Source organism: Amphiprion ocellaris, chromosome 14, assembly GCF_022539595.1.
Source record: "Amphiprion ocellaris isolate individual 3 ecotype Okinawa chromosome 14, ASM2253959v1, whole genome shotgun sequence".
Taxonomy (NCBI): domain Eukaryota; kingdom Metazoa; phylum Chordata; class Actinopteri; family Pomacentridae; genus Amphiprion; species Amphiprion ocellaris.
The window spans coordinates 13,101,022-13,128,918 of NC_072779.1; the positions used below are offsets into that span (position 1 = coordinate 13,101,022).

The 27,897-nt window shown below is 40.2% G+C and overlaps 2 protein-coding genes across 4 annotated transcripts in view; one reads left to right on the forward strand and one right to left on the reverse strand.

The window, feature by feature from the left end:
• Window positions 1-17,438, reverse strand: part of nrg2a (neuregulin 2a) — a 70,751-nt gene extending 53,313 nt beyond the window's left edge. Inside the window, exon 1 of one of the 3 annotated variants that reach the window (XM_023268035.3) lies at window positions 15,872-17,438. In XM_023268035.3, coding sequence (XP_023123803.2) covers window positions 15,872-16,280 — 409 coding nt within the window. In that variant the 5' untranslated portion in view covers window positions 16,281-17,438. The remainder of the gene's footprint in view (window positions 1-15,871) is intronic. The other 2 variants (XM_023268034.3, XM_035947135.2) reach the window with 2 other exon arrangements.
• Window positions 17,439-18,642: 1,204 nt separating this feature from the next.
• Window positions 18,643-27,521, forward strand: puraa (purine-rich element binding protein Aa). The gene is made up of 2 exons (XM_023268039.3): window positions 18,643-18,795; window positions 23,449-27,521. Exon 2 carries the CDS (start codon window positions 23,529-23,531, stop codon window positions 24,384-24,386), a length of 858 nt encoding a protein of 285 aa, XP_023123807.1. The 5' UTR covers window positions 18,643-18,795; window positions 23,449-23,528; the 3' UTR covers window positions 24,387-27,521.
• The last annotated feature ends 376 nt before the right edge of the window (window positions 27,522-27,897 follow it).

Genomic DNA, 27,897 nt, shown 5'->3' on the forward strand with positions numbered 1-27,897 from the left:
TGTCTTTCTGTCTGTCTCTCTCTCTCTGCCTGTGTCCCTCCCTTCTGTCTAAGGCAGAGATAAAGAGGTTTGTGTGACTGTGAGCAGATTGACTTGAAGATAGAGGCTGGAAGCAGATCTCTTCCACCTCCTCATTCTGCTCTTTCTCTCCCGCTCTCACCCAGATGAATAGACAAACAGTCTCCCACACGCTCTCACAGTTTATCAAACACACACCCACATAGAACCAGGTCTTCACGCAAACACATATGTGTGCTCTCACCAGAGAGAACAACACACACTCAATCTAAGTGTCCTCAGGCTGACAAAGTATACACTGTCACACTCAAACACAAACATACTCGCTCAAACACGCACATACGCATACGCATACAAACACACAGGTGCATCCACATGTAAATAAAAGCAACACACGGGTCATTGATGCGTTCAAAATGGACTTTTTTCCACTCACAGTGTACCAAATACAAACCATTTGCCTGTGTCAAAGTATACCTCATTTCCGAAATGGACTTTCAAGGCATCACATCTGTGAATCACAGCGTAACATAATCCTCGTAGTGTGCTTTTTTCCATTGCGCAAAGATTTTATAACTGACTGACTAAACGGTTTATACACCTTACACGGCGTTATTGCAAATCAATTGAAATGTGGGAAATATACAAATTACTCACTATTATCATTCACAATCCTAAACTCAAAATGAATCCCCCAATCTTCACAAATTTTCAGAAGCAAAGTCATGACTCCATGAGTAAATAAACATTTAATTAGAAATCAATGATAAATGTCACTTGATTGTATCTAAATCTAACAATCAACTTTTAATACATGGTTTTAGAGTGCAGAAATGTAAATTTACATGAGGGAAAACACAGGAAGGTTGTGCTCTTATCAGCTACTACCCCCCTTCAAAAACATACACGCATCCGCTCTCTGCTTTGCATTCTTCGCATCAAATCAAATTCCTTTCGCGCTCTGCACTTGTCCTTTATCTCCAGAATGTGCCTTCAGAGCAGCACAAACATGTCACAATGAGGACACTGTGAGGAGTTTCACACAGAGTGAAACCAGCATCTTGGTCAAATCATCTGCATTTCTGCCTGTGCATCTCATGGCTGAGCTCGGCCTTATCAAGACTCGTCCTTATCTCTTTGTTTGTTTTTCACCAATGTAGGCTTTTCCTGGAAAACAGGCCACTACGCATGTGTAAGCTTAGATCATGCTTTGGCGGCATAAGCCCAGATCAAGGCGGTCTCAAATTGAGTGAGCTTGATAAGTGGGCAAGAGAGTGGCCCTGGTTGACAGTGCCAGGATGGCCTCACACTGTGCTCTGGCAAGCCAGACATGGCTGACAGGAAGCCAGGGCTGTGGTCGGGTCATCTCAGAGAGACAAGACGACTGTACAGGCACAGAGAAACCCTCTCCAGCCCTCCAGAAGCAGTTAAATCCACCAGCAAGCGCACCAGTGACTGACAATCCCAGTACTAAGAAGGAGGTCAAAGCTAGCTGTAATAGGTCTAAATAGGCAAGCCACTGCCAGCGTGAGCAGCTTAATGATGGAGGTACAGTACTAAAGCTTTAGCCTAAAATCTAATAGTTGAGTTTCAGCCAACAGAGCATTAATTGTTTCTCATAAAGCCAGGCAGAAACAATATCACTCTAAACCACGTTTGTGTGGATAAATACAAAAACTCAGGAGCACGGGTTAGTGTCTGGATGACAACAAAATCGGGGTCAAATTGTTGACCAGTAGTTTTATCACAATCACGTAACACAGTTTTAACAGGATAAAAAGAGACGCCATCCTTTGTATTAAGTTTCAGAGTACATTTTGTGTTGTTTTGTAATGCTGGCTTGCCTACAGTGGTTTCCTGGCCCATGGCCATTTGCAGTATGATAACTGCCTGCTCGTAAGCCTAATGTCATGGAGACAACAAGGGAATGAAAAGAAACATGCCTAGACAATGCGTAGCAAAAGTACACATCCCAACAGATGTGATGGAGAAAAAGCGGAAACGGGGCTACAGGGCCCACACTACAGGGACTTTCTGTAACACTGATCTGACTGGCTTTTACAAGCACAACAGACCTCTGTGAGGAATGTTGCTTTCTCATTTAGGGTAAAACACCCCCGGAGTTAAGGGGTATCAATATCACAAGGGAGATATATTCCTCTTTTGTCTGCATTTGCTGCAGTGAGGTGATGGTTAGTGTGCTGGTCTGTGGGCCAGCTGGGACACATCTCAGTTCACCCGTGCACACACACGCACTCACACACACACACACACACACACACACACACACACACACACACACACACACACACACACACACACACACACACACACACACACACACACACACACACACACACACACACACACACACACACACACACACACACACACACACACACACACACACACTGAAACTTGCTCTACGCTGCTCACTATCTTTCAACAACAAGCTGAGCAGGGACCAGACGGAAAGAGGTCCTATTTATGCAGGAAGATAAATACACTTCTGCACCCAGTCCTGTCCCCTCCAGATTAGAGCAACACAATAATGAGCAGGAGCACTGGTGGAAGGTCAGAAGAAAGCAGGGGTAAAGGACAGAGGAACAGCCTACTACCAAAACACACACCCCCGCATGCAGCATACATGCAGCAGTAATCACAGACAGACACGCATGCTTTTATCTTTTATCTCAAGAACTTCAGAACTTAATATTTAATCACTGTCTAAAGCTATGTTTTCCGTGTTGTACCTATTTTGCACATGAGTTTAACTATTCAGGTGTGTTACTTGCAAACTTAAAGCACTTTCCTTTTAAATATGAATGAAAGCTCTGCAGAGATTTACTGTCTCTTCACCGTCTTTCTCAAATCATTCACTCTGGAAAAGTTCCAGGATTTACAACTTGATGGCGTCACAGTTTATAGAAACACAGACGGCCACGCAGGAGCTGCTGTGAGTGTGGGTGTCAAGTATCGAGTCATCTTATAGTGGGATGATGGTGAACTTAAACGTGTCTAAATATCCGCATGCATAGTGTAAATACTGAAGAATATCTGCGTATCTGCGTTGAGCTGTTGACAAGTTATTCCTTTGTGAGTCAGCAGTGTCATAATCTTTTATCAGCTCCTCCTTTGCGTTACGTTCAATCACAGACCACAGAATTAGGCAATTCATCGCCGCTCTGCCATGAATGCATGTTTTCTCTCACTCCGTTGAAATAAACCTCTGTCTCAAAGCAGGAGACCCTTGTCGAAGGAGCCGTGATTTTCTCTTGGTCCACTTCCAAACACTGCTAACAAGCCATTCCATTCTGTGTAAAGTCTTTTCATGTTAAGACACACATCAATCCACACCTACAACATACCTGAGGAAACAAACCTTCTCTCTGGATATGTACTCTGTGTGTGGGGTGAACATGGCCGGACACGTCCCTTAAACACACCGGGAGGCGCCCAGCAGGAGTGCCGGCAGCCCCTCTTTTCAACACTTCGGCACGCTGCACACAAACACAGTTGCCCTTCCCATGGTCCTTTTGTTCCCTATCGTTTTGTTGAAGTTCCTGTCATGGACACTGTCAGCAGTCTTTGGACATTTATTACTGGCAGTTATAATACACTTTTGGACAAACGCTCACTTCAGCGAATGATCTTTTATCAGGCTACATGACGTTAATCACGCTTGAATCACTGCACAAATGCACACGAGCTTCTGAAACTAACCATCTCACATCCAAGCGACGCTGAAAAACATGCATATGCTTGCCAACTGTGAATTATAGCAAATGCACTTTACAGAAATTCAGACAATTATCCAAAGAATAACACGCACAAGCACTGGCAAGCATCTACACAGACCTGGGAAAAATTTACTTAAATTGCTTGCATTCCTCATGAAACTCTGCAAAGCTGAATTCAGTTAACTTGATGTAGACAAACAGATTCGACAGGACAAATTCTAGTTGACGTATGCTTTTAAAGAGCTCGTATAAATACTACCTTGAGAGAATGTAAGTAAACACAGTGTTGTAACTGAACATACATAGCACTTTCAAGTTTCCGGCGTAACGAAATTTATCACTGACATGACCTAGAAAAAAATCCCAAAACACTGCTGTTCCTGCCGTCAGATTGTGATGTAACATGACATGTTCAAATCTACAGATAAAACCAGGAGAGGACGAGAAACTGGTGCTTGATGAGAGTGAAGCCATGGCCTGGGGCCTGTAGCAAATGAATGCCAGAGAGAGAGAATCTGCAGCGAAAGGTTGTCTCCTGCACTGTCCTTCAGTGTCATGTTGCTTCCTGTGAATCTACCTGACACCTTGGTGAGCAGACGCTGCAACGAAGAAACACCCAGAGCTACAGATGGATAACTGACAAGCAGGTTTCATGTGCAACCTGTTGGAAAAGAAACAAGTCTCCAAGCTAGATATCCTAAACACTGACTTATATGCAATTTTAAACAGACTAATTACCATAGCGGGATTAACCAAACACAAAAAAAGACACACATCATCACAAATCTAAGCATGTAGCAAACAATGTAATACTACTTAAAACAGCCTGCTTCTTACTATTTAAAAAGAAAAGTTGGGTGTCGTTATACTACAATAACTTTGGCATTGTTTGTCTGTAGTTTACATTTTCCTTTGGTGATTTTCTTTCCAGATTCAAGCTGCAACACATTAGATTGTCTCTGGAACATCATATTCAACTCATAATTGTTCCTCAAGCATGACAAGCATTCCTTTCGCACTGTTTTTTCCAGCTTATCAGTACATTGTATTCCGTCTGACTTGGAAAAAAAAGGAGCAGCATTGCTCAAGTTGTACCTCCTGTCACTCAGCAGGCAACAATGCATGCTTTTAAAAAAAAAAAAATGGACCATGCATAAACTAAAGGTGACATCGAGGACCTGAAGCTGTTTACACAAACCTTTGATACCTTGTGATTAAGGAACCCTATTGTCATCTATAAACCAGTTTATGGAATGTTATGGAATGTGTTTTCCTTCTGTGTTACGCCCACAGCTAGAAAGATCTACAAGCGAGAGAACATGGAAATGTGTGCCCGCCAGCTTCACCCTCCCTGCTTGGACTGAGCAATAGCAGATTACTTCTACAACATGACAAAACAATGTTGCTCTCAACAGTAATTTGTGTGATCTTGAAACTCCTGACCACAAGCCTTCGGTTACAGGCAATTATAGCAGTCATAAAAAGTATCCATCAAATGTGGATCCAAACCCGTGTCAGTCTGCAGAGACCAGCGGCACCAGAAGTGGGTAGAAAAGTGATTTTTACATGCCACGGGAGCTAGTTTAATATTATAGCCAGCCAAGCAGCTTAACCGGGTTTCAGATCACTGAAAAATGAGCTTACCTGGGCATTTCAGAGTTATGCCATTTACATGCATCGGTCCAGAACGAGATTAGCAGACTAAACAGGGTTAATATTGGAGCTGCTGATCGATTTAAACAGAGCCAAATGCATATAAAAGACAGTTAATAGCCATGATATAAATTATAGGGAGCGATTTGTTTCTTCCTCAAGAATTAGTCAATCTGTTGTAAAAACTGTACATGTAGTTCAGATTTAGGGGAATAAAATTACAGTCTTTTCTGAACATACTCCATGGCCAAACAGACAGACAGACAGACGGACAGCAATGTTTTATGAATGGTGGTGAATGATTGATTTCTTTTCTGTTCTCCTCTTGTTCTCTGGCTGTAAAATGACAAATCCATGGTTTGATCTATATAATGCTGCAATACAGTCTGGAAGACACATGTTTTCTGTACTTCTGTGTGCATCCTACACCAGATGGTTTATGTTTAAATTTCATATTTGTGGATTATGGATGTGCTTTATTTTAACTCTGGCCCCTTGATTTACAGTTTGATGCTGATACAAGTTGTGACTTTATGGGGTTAATTTTGTCGTCAACCTTTCATGCTGTGCATAGAAAAAAAAACGCTTTAAATATTTAATTACATGCACTGGCTGCAGCCTGTGAAGGAAAAGTATTGCAACCCAAGATAGCTGCAAATTACTGAATGATTCAAAAGCCTGGGTAAACTTAAACTGCCTTCACAGAGCAGTAGGATACAAGTCATAAAGAGCAGGTCGATACAAGCACAGTAAATAGTGGTATCAGGTGGGAAAAGCAAGTTCATGTTCTGGTTTTGTGTTTCTTATTTCACCTGAGATTTTGTGTTTTTATTTGATTTCTTTGTAGTGACCTTTTAATTTTGGCACATTCCTCTTATATATAGTTCAAAGCTAACTGTAAAGTACTGATGTTTGTGAAGGATCAGTCTATTCTGATGCTGTTTCACTCAAAAGTTACTCCTTTGTATTTCTGGAACATCCAGCACTAGGTGCAGCCATGGATGTGTTTATCTACACAACTGCCTGCACAGACTTACTACTGGGCATCTTTTTGTCCTCAGTCTAACAATGTACATGATTGCCTCTCCTCCAGGGAGACCATTATGGTTGGTTTATACCAAAGAACACGTCCGCTTTTGGCCGACTGCAGAATTAACAGCACAGGTCTAACACTAGAAAGATAGCTTCCTTTTGTGATCAAAGTGAAATTCTAATGGCAGTGACTTTCACAGTTGTTATTCTGTACATATCTTCCGGACTGTGCCGTGACTGTGAGCTTTTGAGTGTTTTTGACACTGCTCCAGCCGCAGGGGCAGGGAGTCCAACAACTGCTGTGACATTCCCAACGGACTCATCCCTTTCAACTTTTCGGTGTTTCTCCTGCTTCCTGATCCTGATCATATACTGCCTCATTGTGGTGAAGGCAACATTCTTCAATGGGTCGAAAAATTCAGAGTCCTAGCTGCTGGAAAAGCAGAGAGGCTGGGTGTAAACTGGAATCAAAGAAGCTAATGCTAAAATACTGTGCTATAATATTGTTTTTAGGCTGCTGTTCTGGTAAGTGCAACATTTTCTGCCCATTTTTCCTTTTTAAAAAAAAAAAAGTTACAGCAATTGTAAAATGGAATATATGTTGTTTTAAACCTCTTTGGGAGGAACTGTAGCCAATACAAACAGACAATATAACAAAATAATAATTAAACATGATAATATAGTTACTTCAAGATGTTTAACTGTCCCTGTCCTCATCAAAGTATGCTTGCTATCATATCATATTGTCTATCAAAGACTTCATAACAATAGCTGTTAACTGCTCACTAATCATAGAGACACTGTTCATTACTTTGATATAGAACATATTCTTCATCCAGACCTTGTGGATGCAGCTGTGGAATCACACACAAACACTCAATTCTGATCCTGTGACTTAATACTTACAAGATAAGACAATAGCACATGCAAACTATCCTCAATGAAAATACTAAAATGCTGCTCTGCATAGTTTTGTTGTTCCAAAGGCAGCTTTTATCCCAGCATATGAATTCATGCAAGCCAGAGATTAATGGAGATTATTGGTAGTGAGATTAGGTACCAACTGTAAGACTAATCTGCATTCACACCGCATACTGACCCAATCCTGCAGCCCTGTCTGTTGCCTGATTTCAACCAGCTGTTTGCAAGCTCAAGTGTTGCAGACATGATGCTGGAATCACTGGTTTCAGACACAAGGATGGTGTTACATATAGAAAACATTCATGTTTCTGTAATCAAGGAACAGTTGACCTGAAATTTCTTGCAATGCAAATCTACGTAGCTTTGGTTGACAACAGTTTATAAAAAGAGTTTTCATGCACTAGAACTTGCAAAAGAACCAACAAAATATGCTAAATGCATATTAATAAACATAGATGTCCATTTTACCTCAAATTAAATGAAAACATCTTACCTCAAATATAGAAACATATAGATATATTACTAACCACATATAGATATAAATATAATATTAATTACCAAGACAAAAAATCAACACCAAAAGGAAATAAAACTAATTTTAAATGCCTGATACATATTTTGCTATTGATGTCTTATGTGCATATTTTCCATAATCAGGTTTAAACTAAGAAAACAAACAATCCAAGCATGCCATTGTTTTACCCTTATCTGGTGGAACTCCATGTTGACTGTTACTCCTCCAGCTTCTCCAGTCTCAACACGAGAAAAATATTTTTTTTTTTGTCTGAATGTATCACTGGAGTAGTTTACATTGTAAAGGAATATATGATTATTATATATAGATAGAAATTGCAAGCCTTAAACTGCATTGTATTGCAGACTTGTTCTCCTAGTTCTTATCCAGATGAACTTAGAGTAAGCCCATTATTCTCCATGAGCCCAGACATAATTCTGTATTACGGCATGGAAATTTATAATCATCCAAAGCTTTGCTTTGGTGTGTGTGAAATCAAAGGGTATGTTAAACAGACATTGAACACTGTGCAAAAACATCTGTCACAGTGGAGTGGTTAACCCACTCATGTAGAACTAAACTGGTAGTACATTAACTCTGTGGTGCAGCACATTAGAGCAGAATTAGGAAGCGATAACAACTTAGTTGTGTCCAGAGCTTTCCTTGCATCACAACAATGGTTTGGCTCATGCAGTGAGTCTTTCTTCATAATGGGTAGATCTTTTTGTTGTGATTAAAGTATGTACGGTCCAATCCAAAGTTTTCAACTGACTGTAATCTGTGACAAAACAACTTTGTTTTCTCATTTTTGCAAGTCTTTTAGGATTGTAATCCTGAAAATCTCTTGGAATTCCTTTAGCTCAATATGAACTTTGGAGCAAAACGGCTGATTTTAAAATGAGAATAAAATACACAAAAAATGTATGTATACTCCAATTTTTGTCCCCTTGTAATGCCAAGATGACAAGACATTAATAAATGTAATTCTTTTTCTTACTTATTGCTGATTTTTTTTAATTTAAAATAGGTACTGTAAGGGTTGTTATGGAACCTTGTCACCCTCAGGTGCTCATGATCTGATCTGTGACGTTATCACATTCTGAATATATTTGAGGTCTGCAAGAATGAAATGCCAGACAAGCTGCTTAGACGTCTGTCTAGGCAGACATTTTGTGTAACTAATAACTTTAACAATGTCTGCATTCCACTAGGTACCTGCCATTGTGTTACAACAGCTGTCACGTCAGCATGAACCATCTATCAGCCTAAAAATCTGAATACTGTCTTTTTTACAGCAGTTGGTGGAGACCAAAACAAATTTACAAGAACAGAGATTACTGGGCAAAGAAAACACAGCCTCAAATGAAAGCTGACATTTTTGTGTGTTAGCTGGATGCATAAAGCAAGGGAATTTGTTTTAGTGGGGGATTTTTTGCATCAAAAGCACTTCTTCCAAGTGGTGACCTGGATGAGTGAAAATCTTCACACACCCTGCATACTTTGTGCTAACATATAAACACTGTGTTGTGTTTGTTGTGATATTCTTGTGTTCCAAAAATCATTTGAACTAAATTTAAATCATCTAGCATCAACAATGTAAGGTTAATTCATGAGTTTTTTTCCCCAGGACTTTCATGTCTGAAAGACATCATAAACTTGTGAACCACTTTCAAAAAGCTCACATTACATCTAGAATGAAGGAAGCTGTTTCAACAGTATGAAACATTTAGAATAACGCCATATAATCACACATGGAAAAGTGGGAAAATACATTTCAATGCTTACCAAAACTGACTTACATGGCAATGCAGTGCAGACAAAATATAGTATTTTGAGCAAATATTTTTGGCTATCAATGGCACTTTTTGCACAGAAAGTCTTAAAATGTATGGGCAATGCCACAGTTCACTGTGTTATGACAGTTTACATTCATAGTTTTACATTTGTATGTCCCATTAGCGATGCACTTATTTAGCCTGATTATTGCACAGATGCATTAGTTATAACTATACAGCAGCAGTACGTGCTGCATACATACCAAACCACCATTTAGTGGAAGATACAGCAATGTAAAAAATACTCCATTACAAGCAAAAGTCCTGCATGAAACTCCTCACTGAAGCAAAGGTGCATACATATTAGCAGGAAAATGTAGGTCAAAAGTACTGGTTTTGTCTTTCGGACTGATTTGTGATTATATTTAGCATTACTGGATTATTAATATTAAAGCATCAGTGTGTCAGCAGCATTTTACTGCTGTAACTGCTGCAGTTGGAGCAAGTTTGAACTACTTTATATTCCATTTAATACAAAAGGATACAGGCTGTGAGATTATTAATGGGGAAGGAAAAAAGAAAGAAACCAAGCTGTGATACACAAATCTATTTTCAGATTTTGCTATTTTTGTCTACTTTTTCATATTTGGTATGATACCTAATAACTGAAATTAAACCATTTAAGATGTTTAGAGAGAAAAATCTGTATTTGGTGGAGCTGTAAAGCAACTCTGAAAAGACATCTGAAATTTAGTCAGACTCAGTAAAGAGCAGGTATTATGATGAGAATGGCCACAGAAACACAAACAACAACAACCTTCATCCTAGCGACCTACCACACTGAAAATTTCAAGTTTGCCTCATGCAGTAACGTAGCGGTGCTAGCCTTTTTTCATATCCTTAAAAAAGTGGCAGAGTGGCAGAGCTCGCCTGCCTGTGTGCAAATTCTCCACCAAAATAATTCTACCCATGACTATTTTGGTGGGATACACTGCTGCATCCTGAACAGAACTATGATGAGGTGCAGTCAAACCATTCTCAGCTGCAGAATTATCTGGCTAAGCAAAACTATGGGAGAAAAGGTTGGAAATCACTTGTATCACCTTTAACAGTGTGTTGTATTTTAAAAGTTTGTAATTATGGATTGTATAAAAACTTTATCTTAAAAGTCAATTTCATCCAAACCTGTCAAATAAATGTAACGAAGGAGAAAGTACAATATTTCCCTCTTAAGGTAAATGTACTTTCCACTTTTGCTAACCACAATGCAACTTCTATATAACATCTGTGTATCATCTTACATACAGAAGATTAAGGAAAATCACACTCTCTATATAAAATAATGCATACTATAATACTGCAATGTATCATATTAATATGACATATAATACTATAATACCAAAATGATTTTAAAAATAAAACCTTGAGAAAACTATTTTACTCTTTACTCTATGTGACATTTTAAGATCATGTTTAAGAAGCATGGATTGGTGTCATTGGAAAGGACTGCAGATTGTAAAGCCCTTCAAAATAAATGCTAAGGAGAACAAAGTTGGAGCAGAATAGGAATTTAAATTCCTCACTCCTGCGTTAGTCATCTAACCTTAACAAGCAAGTATCATTCTTGAGTGCATTTCACTGTTAACAGAATAAATGAATCAAGTGACACTGTAATGAACTAGACAAAGTGCTGGCACAAATGTTCCTGCAAAGAAGGAATTAATTATGCTATGAATCTTCTTTATTATCATTATTGTCATTTCTGTTTTACAACCTAAATATACCTGATTATTTGTGTCTGTGTTGGAAGTTCAAGACACTCGGCTTGCTTTTTCTCTCAGTCATGGGTGTACACAATTGGCAGCATAACACTAGGCAGCAAAAAGTTACAAACACCTCCTAATAAAATACCCCGATTTGATATTTTGAAGAGTTACTAAACTGCCAGTGACTGAGAGGCTCCAAACACAAAACTCACTCTCAACCACTTTGCAAGAGCTGTGCTGTGCAAACAGGTATCATCCATGACACGAATCAGTAAATCTCAACTCTACTATGACAACTGCTCTGTCACTGCTGAATTGTAATTTTATTTTTTTTGCAGACACAAAAGATAAGGACCCAATATGGTCGCGCTGTCATAACAATAGCTTGTAAAATTCTGTCTTTGGAAATGTGGAGTACAAGTCTGAGTGATTGTGAGAAAGTGCCTAATGGACAGGAAAATGAGCGACCAATTACTGAAAATGGCCATGCCCTTTTTTCACACATCTTATAAATATACATCAAGCTATCTTGTCAGCATAGAGTAGTCAAGCGGAGATTCAGCAGGGGAGAGAGTCGACATGAATGACGCACTGAACATAAACAACAATCCTGTAAAACATACAGTATAACCTCAGTTGAAACAAATCAAAGCTTCCAGCTAGAGACACTAAAACACTGACCACTTCAATCATTCTTATCTAAACGAACACACATCCTGTAAATGACAGTAATATTGGTGATAAAATATAGCACAGGAGGACCTTTTTCTTTCACAATTGTTTGCTAAATGGATACTGAATGTGCTATAGGATACAATGACTAACCTGAACGCGCATGATGATTAATGCTGCTGCCAGGAAAACGTGAGGGGTAGCAGCCATCAGCCACTGTCATTCATGTTCTATGTCTAGCTCTTCTAAGGAAGTCTTCCAATTCACAGAAAGATGCATAGCTCAAGGGGAAATTCTGCCTGTCTACCACCTCAATGGAGCAGCTGCGACCTGCATACAGTGGGACTTCACAGTGACAGATTAGTGACAGAGTGTGCATTCACGACAACACTGTTACATTGATTTACTTCAGGGAAATAAACGGGCCAAACGAGCAATAAATAAATGATCGCACAAGTGCAAATGCTTTGCATGTTTGTTAATTACAAGTGCGAAGGTGGTTTGAGGATAATGTGCCACTCCTCAACTCAGAGGACCTTTTGATGTGCATGTCTTTTACTGATACGACGCTCCCACCAGTCTGAATACACCCACACACGTGCACACACAAAATGCAATTATGTAGGTCTCCTCCATGGAGTCTATGGAAAGACCAAAAAAAGCTAGAGGCCTCACCACATTTGTTTCATTACACAGGCTTTTGATTCAGGCTGAGCCATGAGGGACAAAAACACTATTATTATGCTAAATAATAATAGCTAAAAGGCAGATGTGACATATTTGAAATTACAGTTCAAAGTACAGCAATGTCAGACTGTATTCCAAATGAAATGTAACCGCTCCTGTTCAGGTAGATGTCATTGTCATCTCATGTCAAACACTTAGCAGCACATGGGTATATAACACATGATCAAAGTTTGCTAACAGAGGATAATCATGACATGCTATTTTGACAAGCTTGTCTTCATCTGCTGCAGAAAAAGACTCAAAATGAAAATGAAAACCTGTGCTCAGAGGCCTCCTGGCTCAGTACTTCCACGCATGCTCATCAAGCTGGAGTAAATACAACATGTGCACTGAGGAAAAGGTCACATGGTGTTATTATGTCAGCTCAGGTGCAGTTATAGTGAATATGGTTTTACCTTGTTCTGTCTAACAAATGCACCAAATATGCATGCACCTGCATTATGTGCAAACTTCCTCTTAAAGGTGACAATGTTTTCTCATCATCAGCGACTTGTCACAAAGCAGCACTGGGCAACTTACTGTCATGTATTAAAGCTAAGACAGAGTGACTGAGATTTTTACTGTCTGTGCTACTTTTCAACAATACAGTAAAGACACAGACAATGTTACAGAGGAAATATGATCTACTTTAAGCCCGTATGTGGGCCAGATTTTATAGCTTGCAGTTGCAATCTACATCAGAAGAGCAGTATTTGCTGTTGTTTTACTTACTTCATTGGCAGGAGCTCACGGCTCACTGAGTCCTGAGGAAGTGGTGCAGGTGGTGAGCGCTGTGGGTAGCCTGAGTTTCAGGCAGCGGACAACAACAATTGCATCACTCTGAGAGTTGTACAGTTTGCATGTTCAGTCCCCTGATTCACACACTTGGGAGACTGTGTACTTCTGCACGAGAGAGAGAGATTCAAGGCAAGTGTGGGATGTGTGCTGAGTGGGCCTGGAATCAATGTTTGGGCCCAGACAAGAAGGTTCAAGGCAAATAAATATATAGGTACATGATATAAATGTACTGACACGGCGGTAAGGAACTTAATATGAGTAAAAGATGCAGTAAACAGAACTTTGTTTACCTTTTACTCCCTGATGAATGAAGAGGAGGGAGCTCAAAGCGACAAGGGGACTTTGTTACTGTTTGTTATGTTGAAAATTATATGAAAGAAGAGTAAAAGGGGTCAGATGAGAGATGCAATGAGATCAAATGCACTGAGTGAGAAGAACCTTGTCTACAATGGCCCACCATTGCAACTACTTTGCAGGGTATTTTGAACTAGAGACAAAAGGTGCAGGAATCAGGTGTGGGAACTAGCAGTGACAAAATCAGCAGCCATGCCAGTCTGATCACATCACTGACAAGCTTTGCTAAGTGCTGGAAAAATTGACAGGGGGATGTTTGGGCTGTTGAAGGAACCCAGGAGGTAATAAGGTCCATTTTGTGCTACCTCTCTAATGGGATGATGAGTTTAAAAGTCAAAGTGAGGGTGGCAAAATCAAGAGGAGAGGGGAGAATTTATGTCTCCTGAGTCCAGACTAAGAGGATTTTAAGCAGGAGGCAGTCCAGGGCACACATCATGTTCTAGGCCACAACACTCGAGTGGAAGTGCAAATGTGTGTACTGTACAGCAGAGACTTTTGTGTGACATACGCTCTAATTGGCTCCAGACATTCACAGTGTGGAGCTGCCTCACATTTCCAAGTGAGTGTTGCATGCTGACCAGCATGGGACATTAGTTGTAGACACAAGTAGAGGAGTGGCTCAGTGACAAGCCAAGGAGGTGTTTTGCGATACAGCTACAGATAGTTACGCTAGTAGCAGAGTCTCGTTGGCATTTAAACTGTTGAAATGTGGCAAATGTAGCAACCACGAGTCCCATCACTGAATAATGCACACGTATACAGTAATTAATGTATCCAAGTGCAGCCTGCTGCATCAACACTGTTGCACAGTATACCCCATTGATTATAATCAATAACTTCCAGAGCCTAAACAAAATAATCAGACTTGGATTTCATTTGTGAAATCCTTCAATGAAGCCATGTGAAGACACACACACACAGAGAAAGTGAGGCAGCTTTGCATTAAATGATAATACACACACCTCAGTATCATTAGTGATGAATAATATCCTTACAAATACATACAAAATGCCTTATAATTAATAAAATGTGCCTGGTATGTTCTAAAATGACTCCCTAAGGGCGACATCTACTGATCAAAGTCCATGCCTGAACTACCTGTGCATGAATATGTATGTAAATAGAGAGAAAAACCTGAAGTGATGGCTGGTGAAGTTGATCATTTCAACAACATGAATTCCAGGTTAGAGCTACAACTCACACCAGCAGCCCTCTGCATGTAAAGATACATGAGGACTTAGATTTCCATGCACTATGCCAAACTATGGGGGTATTAAAGCTTTAAAGCAGGGCGTGAGCCTAAATATAGGCCAGGAACCAATTTGCTTAGAGCAGCGTGATTTCCCACACGTGATGCTGGTGATACAGGCCGCTGTCCCTGGTCCTGAAATTGCACAAGGTCCATTAAAATGTAGGCGTTGGACAACGGAAGCCACAACCATTCTGCAACAACAACAACAACAAAAAAAACCCACACAGGAATCACTATATGGATCGTGTGGAGTGAAAGATGCATTAGAAGGCGTGTTTAAAAAATATTGCAGGCTTGCAGGATGCAGATAGTTCGATACATACAAACTGCAATTCCTCACAAGCAACAGTGCGAGGCGCATGTCTAATGCAGCTCGGGGAGAGAGAATGGGAGAGAGAAAGAGAGTTTGATTGATCATGTGGGCTATGGGAGCCTGCGAGAGTTGTCGAAAATTGCTGCATAGACGCCCCTTAGGCACCTATCTGGTACCCAATGACTCCGAGCCAAGCCGTGGCCACAGTAACCCACAATTCACCAGAACGCCTGTTTAGCCAAAAAGCGCCCCTCAAGCCAAGCAGGCTGTTAACACACCGTTCATTCTTCCGGGTTTGGACTTCACCGGTAATCCACAATAGGCTACATTAACTTACCGCAGTCCTCACACAAGATCTTCCCAACATCCTTTTTTAGGTTCTTTCCACTCGTGTCAAGGGGCGCAAACGATGCCTTGAAAACCAAGGGCTCGTCTGTGGGGTCCATGAAAAAAATGTACTTGTGGTTCTTCTTCACTTTGGTGCACGGAGCCTCGGATCCGAATTCCCCCACGGTGACGAGCTGTTCTCGCTCCAGACCCCCGCTGTTGAGGGGCCAAACATCCAGCACTTTGACATTCACACTGTACGGCTCCGCAGAGACGTTCACAGGCGTAGACTGCACCTTGCCCTCGATCACCACGGCGGATTTGTAAGCCTGGTCCTGCAGGGAATTCAAACTCGGGGAGTAGCAGGCGAATGAGACCCCGATGACCAGCATGGATAAATGTACTGAATCAAGCCTCATGCCGCCTGCTTTGGCTCGGTGGTCGCTGGTCGCGTTGCGGCAGGGCTCTCTCGGCTGCAGGGCGATGGCGATGGAGCTGGGTTGAATGAAGAGACAGCAAGTAGGCTCCAGTAGCACGGCAGCGCGGCAGACCTTGCATAAGTGTCCATGCCATCGGGATCCGCTGCTTTTTCGGGTGATTTTCAGCGGGTAAACAGCAGCTTTGAGGGGAAACCGCGGGATGACGCTGGCTTTCAAATCCAGTCACTGCCTCCTGCTAATGATAAGGCATCGTAGATAGGCTTATAAGCAAAGCAAATTGGCGGATTTCTTCCCCTCCACAAAGATGCCCCCTCTATGCTGCCATGGTAGCCTTCAACTGCAAGACGACGCCACTCTTATCTTTGCCCAAAAATTGCAGTGGTGGGCTATGATGCTTTTCTGTATCATCTGCAGCGGAGAGGAAAAAAGACGCAAAATGCTGCAGTGGAGCACAAGTTTGGTAGTCCGGCCGCCAAAGGGAAAAAAATAATAATAAAAAAAAAATAAAAAATAAAAAAAAATCTTAAAAAATAAAAAGGATGAAAAGGGAGAAGAAGAAGGAGCCACGTTTCATTCCAAAAAAATAAAAAACTGTTATTTCTGGTTTGGCAGCCACAGCGCTAATACGCCGCCTTCCACCGCGGCTCTCTCTCCGCCTCCCCTACGAGCCACAGACGGAGACAAAATAATTCCGATCGCCAAGGGGCTCCGGCGTCAACCCTCCCTCCCCCCCCAAAAAAAGAAAAAAAAAAGAAAAAAGAAAAGAAAAGAAAAAAACGCAGTATCGGAGCACTCAGACAACCGATGGACCAAAACGGTCGATCTCCTCACTCCCAAAAATATCCAGTTTACTGTACGTCAGTCACTCCATGGTGTTTCATCGGCTGTAATCTCGTGTTAGAATGAAACAAACGGAATCCTGTATCCATGACTTGTCCATCCTCAAAATCGCATCTTACTGTAGCCAAGGCATGGTCCAAAAGAAAAAAAAAATTGGAAAAAAAAAAAGAAAAAAACGAAACAGGTTCACAGTGAAAAACGCAGCCGCATACAGTCCGGTAAGCCCAGAGAAATCATATGACAGCGATGACTAAGGCTGCGAAAGCATTTCACAGTCTTCAAGAGACTGTTTTGAATGAGTTTTGCGTCTCATCCCATTAAGCCATGCCCTGCATTCAGGTCACATTCGCTGTTCTGCCTCTAAAAAAACTGATGTTTAAGCACCGCATTAAATCCATACTACTGAAGCATCTGCAACATGGGGGTCTGAAGCAGAGGAAAACAATATCTGAGACACTTTGGAGGGAGAAAATCAGATTTTTTTTGGCTTTACAGTTATAATTTAACGTGTGCACAAGTTAATGTGGCTCTGAGGGGGAACTTTGGCAAAGATCTGACAGAAAAAAAAAACAAAAATAAGCAAATGAATATAGGTTTGATTATCAGCTGTGCCAGTGTAGCCCCAGTCATAAGTGTAACGGTTTGGTTTAGCCTAAATGCAAAATAGAACGCGGATACAGGATGTAGAAGTGACAGGATTCACAAAGAGCGACATCTGCTGACGAGAGTGCATCATGAACAATTTGACACAGATACCTCATGTAAATGTTACTGGTAATCAAATAGCAACGTTTGGAGAGCAAGGCACCAAATCTGAACCATGAGTCATAAATTACGCTCCATGGAGTCTGGAATACCTGAATTGTCAGTGGTTTACTTTAAGGAAATATAAGTCTATATTAAAGAAACAGAGAAACCAAGAAGAGTCTCAAAACAAAGCATTTTTAACTGTAGATTCATAAAATACACCTTAACTTGTAGATTTACTTGTTTTTTTTTGGGTAGGTCCTGTAGAATGTAACCCTGACCTGGCTGCTGTCCGTGGTGCTGAAATTGGATAAAGTCTGTGAATTGAACCTACATAGTGTTAGTGTCAGGTAACAGGCATGACATTTATTATTATTGTGTGAAATGCAGCACTTTTGCATGTAATAAAAGATGCCTGTGTGCATTTTAAATAACACCCCCAACACCAGCTCAGGGTAAAAGCACTAGATGAGCACATGGGTTCAACAGTAATACCCAGAAAATGAAAACGTGACATTATCGACCCTCAAAACTGTGCTCAGATCACCTACTTCCACTCTCAGTACTCTCCATTGCCCAAAATGTTGCCCTACCCGAAAAACCACGAGGAGGAAACTGCAGTTCCTCCGTATCACCGACGGGAGGCGCGCGTTCACCAAGTTTCCCCACATTGCGTGTTGACATCAGAGGTGAAACGTGCGGCGTTGAACTGTGCGTGTGTCGCTCTCCGTGCCACGACTCGCCGTTTCTTGTCCATCTTGTGAAGCAGGCAGAGAAGCAGTCCGCTGCGCCGTCACCAAGGGGGCCCTCGGAGCGCATTCACATGAGTCGTTCTGCTCGTCTTGTCTCCTGCTTCACGCCGGCGAGGCTCTAAAGGCGCTCCGGCTGCAGACCGAGCGGGCTGAAGGTAGGTTTTTGTTTTTTTTCCCTGGGAGCTCGCTCGGTGGAATGACGCTTTATTTACATGTCATCCGGATCGTCGCCGATTCCTGTAAGTTTCCCAACGTATGCAGCCAAGCATATGACATTGCTTCGCAGAGTTTTTGCAGAAGTATGACATGCTGACATATCAGCCGTGCGTCCGAGCTTGACATATTAATGGAGCTGCGTTTGGAGCGACGCCACTGCGTTCCTGTGCTGGGATGTAGGGCAAAAACTTTGTGAGGCTGCCTTTTTTACAAACTGCGACAACACCTTTTCAGGCTGAAATCTGCGTTGGACGTGGCCTCTGGAAACGAACAGAACTGCACTTAGTGATTCATATTCATGGTAAAAAAAAAAAAAAAAAAAGGTCTGAAAAATAGGCCAAGTGAGGACTGGCGATAGATTTATTAAACTGACAGGTTGTTTTGAAGCAGCAGGTAAACCAGGGTCTATATAGACTGTTAGGTAAGTAAAATTCACACACAAAAATGTCCCGGGGTGAGCTTTTTGGATTAAAAACCTAATGAAATTCTAAAGTGGGATTTTTATGCGCAATTGAGGCCCATAAAGGAGCGTGAATGTTACATCCGACACATGCTTATCCACAAAACGTCCAGAGTTTTAATATATTAAAACCTATAGGATTTGCTCATCTATTTTGCATCCAGACTTGTGTTGATCACATCCATCTACCTGGATGAGGAAAACCGAAAAGAAAAGAAAAAAAGAGTGACACAAGAAGGTCAGCTGCAGCTTAGCAGTAAATGAATATAAAAAAAATAAAAGCTTGGACTTCAAATCATTAAATGAGACTGAAAATTAAATAATCCAACTGCAAGGGAGGTTCACATGTTGAGCTGAGGATAAACCCACTAAACCGCAAACATATTTCAGTATAAAAAGCTTATAGGCCTGCAAGATTTTAAACATCACAGTGATGCAATTTACATAAATTAGCTATTTTATTATCATTATTTTTTAAATTCACTTCAATTTTGCTAAATTAAATGCTGGTTTGTCTTATTAAGACCAGTAGGTACTTAGATTTTGTGCAGCAAAAAGTGCTGATTAGGTTTCCTACCTTCGAGACGAGAAGAGTAAGGCATAATTAAATTATTTTCTATAACAAATCTAAACATTGTCGAGCCATGCACTTTGAAAGCGCAGGCCTCCGCGAAAGTCCAATACGATATCTTGCAGTTTTAAACCAAATGATCCGGATCCGCACCGAAATTGAATGGGATCCTCCTTTGTGCATGCTCCACCTCTTAGTCAGGTTTCATGAAATTCGGCTCGTTGTTTTTTGCGTAATTCTGCTGACAGTCAAACGACCAAATAGCACTAAAAACATAAATACTTTTAGGTGGAGGAATTAAGGTTAACATAGAAAGTTAAAAAGAGAGATAAAAAAAAGATCAGCTATATTATTGTAACCTCTACAGGCCGTCATGCTCCTCTCGCTTCACATAAAGTTAGACAACAGCTCAGACTTTTACTAAATATAAGTTGCGCAAAGCAGGCTGAAGGTTTTTCCCTAAGCTTTATTTTGAACTATTGATTTTCAGGAAATAAACGCAACTTATTTCTTAGTATGTTTAGTTTATTACAGCATTTTAAGTCTTGGACTGGTTCTTTATCAGTATATTTAATCAGTGTTATCTTTCTAATAGGATATGTTGGTTTATTTATTTATTTTTACTTTATTTTTCATTTCTTTAGCCTCATAATTACCAACATAAAATACAAGTTTATTCAGTATTTTTAAAATTATCTTTATGCGTGCAAAGGAACATTTGTGATCTAAAACATTTGAAATGCTATAAATATCTTAAGTCCCCGTGTGACAAAAATCATCAATTATAACTGTTTAAATAATAATAATAATATCAAACACTCATAAATGTAAGGGAGAGTTTTAATTTCAATGACTGAACTGAACTCAGGCCTTCAAACCGCCTTGTGAAAACTTACTGTGAAAAAAATGTCCATGATGAAAGATAACATAGTCTCTTATATGTTATTTATAATTCTCTTAATCTGACAGATTTTTCTTATTTTTATAAAGAAGAATAAAATAAAGCAAGTTGAAGTAATGCGTAATATGAGTCCAAAAGCAGATCAAATGACATAATTGGCCCATTTGTCATCAGTAGACGAATTGAATTGTTTTAAACTATACAAACTCGCCACGATCAATGCTTATATAATCTTTTAAGCAGAACATTTGTGAAGTGCGTAACGAATATTGACTAAAATCCTAAAGAGAGCAGAGCTGATGGGCGCACGGTCACCATTTACGCACAAAAATATTCTTCGACATATATCGACCTTAAAGGAGTGAAATGAAAATGAAGTATCTGAGCCTAGAGGATAATCATATTGGTGTGGCTAAATAAATAGCTGTCTACCAGTGCTGGGGAACATTTTCTTCTCTTTCTAATTCTCTAATGGGATATTTTCATTCGACTTTATTGGCTGAGAAAAAATAGTGTCACAATTACTTTGCTGGTTCAGCGATTCACGTAGAACTCCGGAGCAATTTTCAAAATAGAATAATACCCTTATTCAATATTTTCGTATATTATATGGTTTGCCAGGGATAACGAGGTTGTTTGAGAGAAATGTTAAAATTCTCAGAAATTACAGAGACGATTTTAGGCTGCATTAAAATATATATTCAGAGTGAAGATCCTTCACATTAAAAGTCTGTGCCATCATATTTGACTCCAGATGGACCAAAAAGAAAATAAATAACGAGGAGGAAGTATAACCTGCATGAGAAAACTTAGTGGCAAGTGACCAGTTACAGGTAAATGTTGTGTATCTTATTATTTTTATTTTATTCTATTATTTGATTGCATTTTGTTTTATTTTTCTTATTTTGGCGAGGGGCTGGGGGAGTGATAACTGCAAAACTAATAATGAAATTCTAAATTTCTGAAAAAATCTCAGCATTTCTTTGCAAGCTTGCATCTGAAATACAATAAAGAATGGCTATCTGCAGTATGGTCTGAAAGTAGCAGCTTCTAAACGTGTAGGCCTAACGTGGACATGCCTTGGGTTTTTCATCCATTGACAGTGTATGCCGTTGTCTAACATTTAATAAAATTATATGCAAATTAGTAACCATTAGTCTACTGAATGTTACTATAGAAAAAAATACAACTTTGACACCGTTAGTCTGATAGAAAATGTGCGGCTGATCAGTTGAGGAGGAGGAGGCCTGTTTTAAATATTGAACAGGTGGGCCTATGAGCTGCAGAGTTCAGACCGAGCTTGGACACAAAGGGGGACGGCAGGTTACATTTAATCTGAAGTACACGAGTCAGAATAACTTGACTCAATAATCAGTGCCAGGTCAGAGATTAAGAATAATGTTATTTCTTGAGCGCGTTTGAAGGCTGCAAGTTTACGCCCCTTTATAACCTCTAATTTGGCGCAAATGTGTCTGTGTATCATCGGCATACTGAGCATGGAAATATAGTGTTTTGAAAAGTTTCGTTATGGTTTTTTTCATACATTCTTACCTGTGTGATTTTTTTTTTTTTTTTTTTTTTGCATTTCAAACGACTTCAAGCTGAGCACAGCCACAGATCCCTGAAGCTTAGAAAGAGTGAGGATATCTATAAAGATGTTTGTGTCTCTTTTGATCTAACTGGAGGTAAGTAGCCTCCTGGATGGACGAATGTTGTGAGATCTATCCTGATTTAATAGGCTTTTCTTCCTAAATAAATTATATAAAATTGGTTGAACGGTCTGGCTCTGTCTTTTTCGTGACTTGCTTTGGAGATTGCAGTCAAATTGCAAAGATTTTTTTTTTTTTTTTTTTAATTTGAGCTGTCGGAAAGAAATTCTCATAATGTCTACATAATAAATGCGATGTGTTTCCTAACCCACATGACTTGTAAATAAATATTTGAAATAATTTTAATGGAGCGTCATTTCACTTTAGTCCTGTGTTATATGCGGCCTTAAAGTTGACAAAGTTTAAGGTAGTTTAACCTGGATCTGTTGTGGACTCTGTGGCACTGACTGTATACTGATAGAGCTCAAAGACATTTATTTATGCTTGTCACTCCCATTATTATTATCTACTTACGAGGAGTAGGCCTGATGCAGTGTTAAATATTTAATATTTATTATTAGGAGCCACAGAAATTACAGAAGGAGATTTGAAGAACTGACTGCCATTAGAGAGTTTCATTCTGGCTTGCAAATTTAATAAGTTTGTCCCAATTTTTGGTCCGCAGACAAAAATCTGAAGCAGCGGGTTTAATGTCCAGGGCACGTTAGAAAAAAAAATCGTAAAATTGTGAGCATGTCAACCCTGCGTGGAGACATGCATAGTGTGGGTTATTCAGAGGGGATTTCTAAGCATTCTCTCCTCTACTTTTTAAGGGCAAGCAGGGGTCTTTCCAGATATCAAAACTACCGGTACTTTCAGAGGCTGCTTTGACAAATCGAAACTTAATCGTACTGCGTCAGATACATTTCTCCAAAACAACCTTGAGTTTCGTTTTCGGTGTGACAGCTCATGACACCGACGGTCCACGGTGTGGGAGAGAAAACACAGCAGCAGTGTGCGCTCTGCATTAACGCTCCCCTCACCTCGTCTTTTTATCCTCCTCCTGTGCAGATCTCGCGAGAGCTCCGGAGTTGGCTGTGGCTGGCCGTGGGTTTGCAGCAGACAGAGGGAGAAGGCAGGCAGGCAGCATCATGGCGGACAGAGACAGTGGAAGTGAGCAGGGAGGAGCAGCGACGGGCCCAGGCTTCGGTTCCATGCACCTAGCGACAGGAGGGGCGGGCTCCGCTTCCGGGCTCCAGCATGAGACGCAAGAGCTGGCGTCGAAGAGGGTTGACATCCAAAACAAACGCTTCTATTTGGACGTTAAGCAGAACGCGAAAGGCCGCTTCTTAAAGATAGCAGAAGTCGGGGCCGGTGGAAACAAGAGCCGCCTCACTCTCTCTATGTCCGTGGCGGTCGAGTTCCGTGACTACTTGGGGGACTTCATCGAACATTATGCCCAGCTGGGTCCCAGCAACCCGGGACTGGTACAAGACGAGCCGAGGCGAGCGCTCAAAAGCGAGTTCTTGGTCCGAGAGAATCGGAAATACTACATGGATCTGAAAGAGAACCAGAGGGGACGGTTCCTGAGGATTCGACAGACCGTTAACCGGGGGCCCGGTTTGGGATCCACGCAAGGCCAGACGATTGCTCTGCCTGCCCAGGGACTTATTGAGTTTCGTGACGCTTTGGCTAAACTTATTGACGATTACGGTGTAGAGGATGAACCTGCAGAGTTGCCCGAAGGGTCATCATTGACTGTGGACAACAAACGGTTTTTCTTCGACGTCGGATCCAATAAGTACGGTGTGTTTATGAGGGTAAGCGAGGTGAAGCCAACGTACCGCAACTCAATTACGGTGCCCTACAAAGTGTGGTCCAAATTTGGGAATACTTTCAGTAAATATGCCGAGGAGATGAAGAAGATCCAGGAGAAACAGCGGGAGAAAAGGGCATGCGAGCTGCAGCAACAAGAGGAGATGCAGGCGGACGATGGAGACGAGGATTGATATAGAGAGAGCAAAAAACATGAAAGAGTAATGAAAATAACAGAATTATAATTAAAAACTCTACTGTATAAAGAAAGAAATCTAAAGATTTAACTGTAATGGTTTAACTCCAAGGGAGCATCACCCACAATATAAGAAACCTCCACAACCTGACAGTTACGACATGTTGTCACTCATCGCTGGATGTTACCCCACTTATCCACCATTAATACAGTAACAGGCTGCTAAACAAAGTAATAACATTATATTTGAACATTGTTTCCTACTTGACAAACAATATTGAACTGAGTGTTTATTTCCCTTATTAACAGAAAACTTTTGTACCAGTTAAAGCTATTGTAAAAAAAAAAAAAGTGTTTGCAATGTTCAAATGGAATTATTGCCGAGTTAAGAGGAAAAAAGTTTCCTTTTCATGTGAGCTAATGACTTCAGCACAAATCAGATATTTTAATTTTTAAAACCAAAATTCAAAAACTTTGTAAAAGGTTGTCACATGTACTTGCCATCCTATTTACCTTTACCTGTGAGTAGAGATGTGTTTACACATAAAATCATATGAGGGCTAGGCCTGCTTCGGAAACTGGTTAGATGTCATGCAGTATAAAAAGGAACATATAGGCATTTTCATGAAATGAAATAAGTGCTCTATTTGTTGTGCAATATGCATTGCATAGAAATCAAATATATTGAACTGGCCAATGGATCTTGACATGAAGACATTTGCCAGAGGCATTCAAAGAAATATTAATATTGTAATTTTTGTTTCAGTTGAAATTGTTGCCATGCAGATGGATATATTATTGACTACCTTTGTGTCTCGTTGTTAATGCAATGTGTTCATTTTAAAGGTACTAAATGTGTATTTGATAGAGGAAATGCAGTGACGACATGTAGCAAATGGCCTGAATTGCAGATTATTTAAGACCAACACCCTACACATACTGTGTTGATTGGCATAGTAAAATTCAGAGGAGCATTATTGGTGAGCTTATCTGGAACAGCAACGTTTTGTAATCTTGTTCGGTTAAAAAAAACGTAAGTGGTGCCAAGGAGTGCTGTTGCTGCATGTTAATCTGCACTAAGATAGATTTCGTTGGTCTCCCAAAATATTGGCTCAAGGACCCTTCCATATGTATCTTTATCTGCCTATATTGTACAAATCTCAAATTTGAGTGATTTCCATCCAAAGGCTTGGTGTAGTTATAGTGGAAGTTGTTTAAAAGTGTGATTGTAAAAGGAGCGACCTTGTGAACAGTAATCAAAACATCTCACCATCACACTATGAGGAGGGCCACTGAGGAGCACGCCTGGCCTAGCCGGGGTGAGGAGGGTTCAGTTCACCTGTTGGTGAATCTCCAGTATGTCAGTGGATGTGCCCATCCCTACCAGTTTAAGATCTGAAGGTGTGAAGTTCAGTGGAGCTACTTTGGATACATACTCACAGCTCTACTTTAGAACTTTATGCCTAAATATCTACTTGGGGGTGATAAGATTCTGTTTTGGTCTAATTGTAAATATTTGGGCTGCCACACGGAAAACAACTGGTTCTAATCCAGTTCAGTCGCATCTCATAGATGTGTGATAGCAGTTTTATAAACTCTGTCAGTAATCTCCAGAGAAACTGGCAACAATCAGATAATGTCAGATTTACCTCAGCATTGAATTAAATGATTGCTCCCATGTTTAGATTGACTGGAAACCAGCAAACTAGACTGTCCTTGACCACCTATTTTTGGAGCCTCTGGTATAGCCTAAAAGATACCTGATTGGGAGCATCCTCTTCAGCATATAAACAACCTGGTGCCTTACACACTCCGCATGCTTACACGCTGGCCTGGTGCTTTGGATCGCAGTTTGGCTTCTTTCTGTTATTGTTTCCTCTTTCTTTCTTCCATTTTTGTGTCTCAGCCCCCCTCGTGTGCTAGCACACGACTTGTGGTGCTAAAAGGGTTTGGTTACAAACCCTTTAAAAAAAACATAGGAGCAGAATTCTTAACTTTTTTCTGCTTCCTTCCTTCTTCCCTAACTTCAATGCCATCGCCATCTCCCAGCCATCCAGGTATCGGCCTACATGTAAACATGGAAGGGGGTGGTCACCTAGATGCAAGATGATGCAGAAGAGTCGGCTCTTCACTAGCCAAGCGCATTAGCAGGGAGAGCAGGGGCTGATTGGGAACATCAGTTGGGGCCTGAAATGATAGAAATTGTTGTTGGTCGAGCCCCCCACCCCCCCCTTGAAATGCTTCTTCTACGGCTTGGGTAGTTATGTGTATGTTGTAAGTCGCTCAATTAATGGGGAGTAGCAAGCATGTCTTGTTTTGTTTTATTTTTTGTTTTGTTTTGTTTTATGTAGTTTTACCTTTTCAGCGTTATTCCACATTATTTGTAATTTTGGAATGTTTTCGCCCACAAAAAATATATCTATTTTTTTCTGTGCAACATTTCATCACTGTGTGCAATATCGTATGTGCCAATGGTGGCAATATATGTATATCAATTAAATATATGATTACTATTTGAAAGCATGTGGCTGAATTCCATGTTTATTTCTCATGAAGGAGTTGTACGCCTTTATTTGCACTCAAAGCTCCATCCTGGAGGAAAATATAGTAAACCAAGGTCTTAGCAGCCTGTTGAGTCAAGCAGTTCACTTATGTACTTTAACTTGAAACAGAACATTGTCACTGCAAGTGTGTCCCTCTCAAGGAAAAGGGTAAACTTGGCTTATGGTTTGTCGAAGGTAGACTGTAAACATACAGTGGAGTTTTTGTGAAAAGGAAAACAAAAGAAACAAAAGAAGAAAAAAGAAACGGTGAAATCTCCATTTTAGCTTTAAGCTAAGAAACGGTGCTTCAGTCCAATCCTCATTAAGGTGTATGGTGAACTGTCTTCAGTGGTTGTTGTGTGTAGCACTTTGCTTTCCCAGGTTAATGAAATGCCTGACCAATACTTGTTTAAAATGATCTCAACAAAGAATGTCGTTCTCTCTTATGTTGCCTCTTTTTTCTTTTTTTTTTTTTTTTTAAAGAGGGTATTTGATTTTCTCATTTGGTTTTTTGATGCATTAAATATAATTTATGTACATTTGACAAATTTTAAAAATAAATTTAATTTACCCATGAGGGAAAATCTACATTCAAAATGTATGTGTTTTTCATGTTTCATTTCTTGTCGGGGGAAGAAAAAACAAAAACTTACCACAATGTCTACACTTCACTGATGAAAAGTATGTTTAATTTTGATGTAGTGTTGTCTACAATGTCTGACTACATTTGCAATGATACTAAAGTATTAAAGCTTGATTTTACAGCCTCCAAAATGCAAACTTTGCAAAGACAGATGACCCGTGTCTTAGAAATTTATACATTAGTACTGTATGTGTAAAACCAGGCTGTAAAATAAAGCATTACTTTGTTCTCTAATCATCCTGACTATGCAATTTGTGATGATCGGTATGCATCAGTTGCTCATCTGTTAATTTTACTGTTCATACAGCACTAAAGATACAAGA

Bases quoted from the DNA above. Each gene is read 5' to 3' on its own strand.
- puraa (XM_023268039.3), top strand. From the start codon at position 23,529: ATGGCGGACAGAGACAGTGGAAGTGAGCAGGGAGGAGCAGCGACGGGC.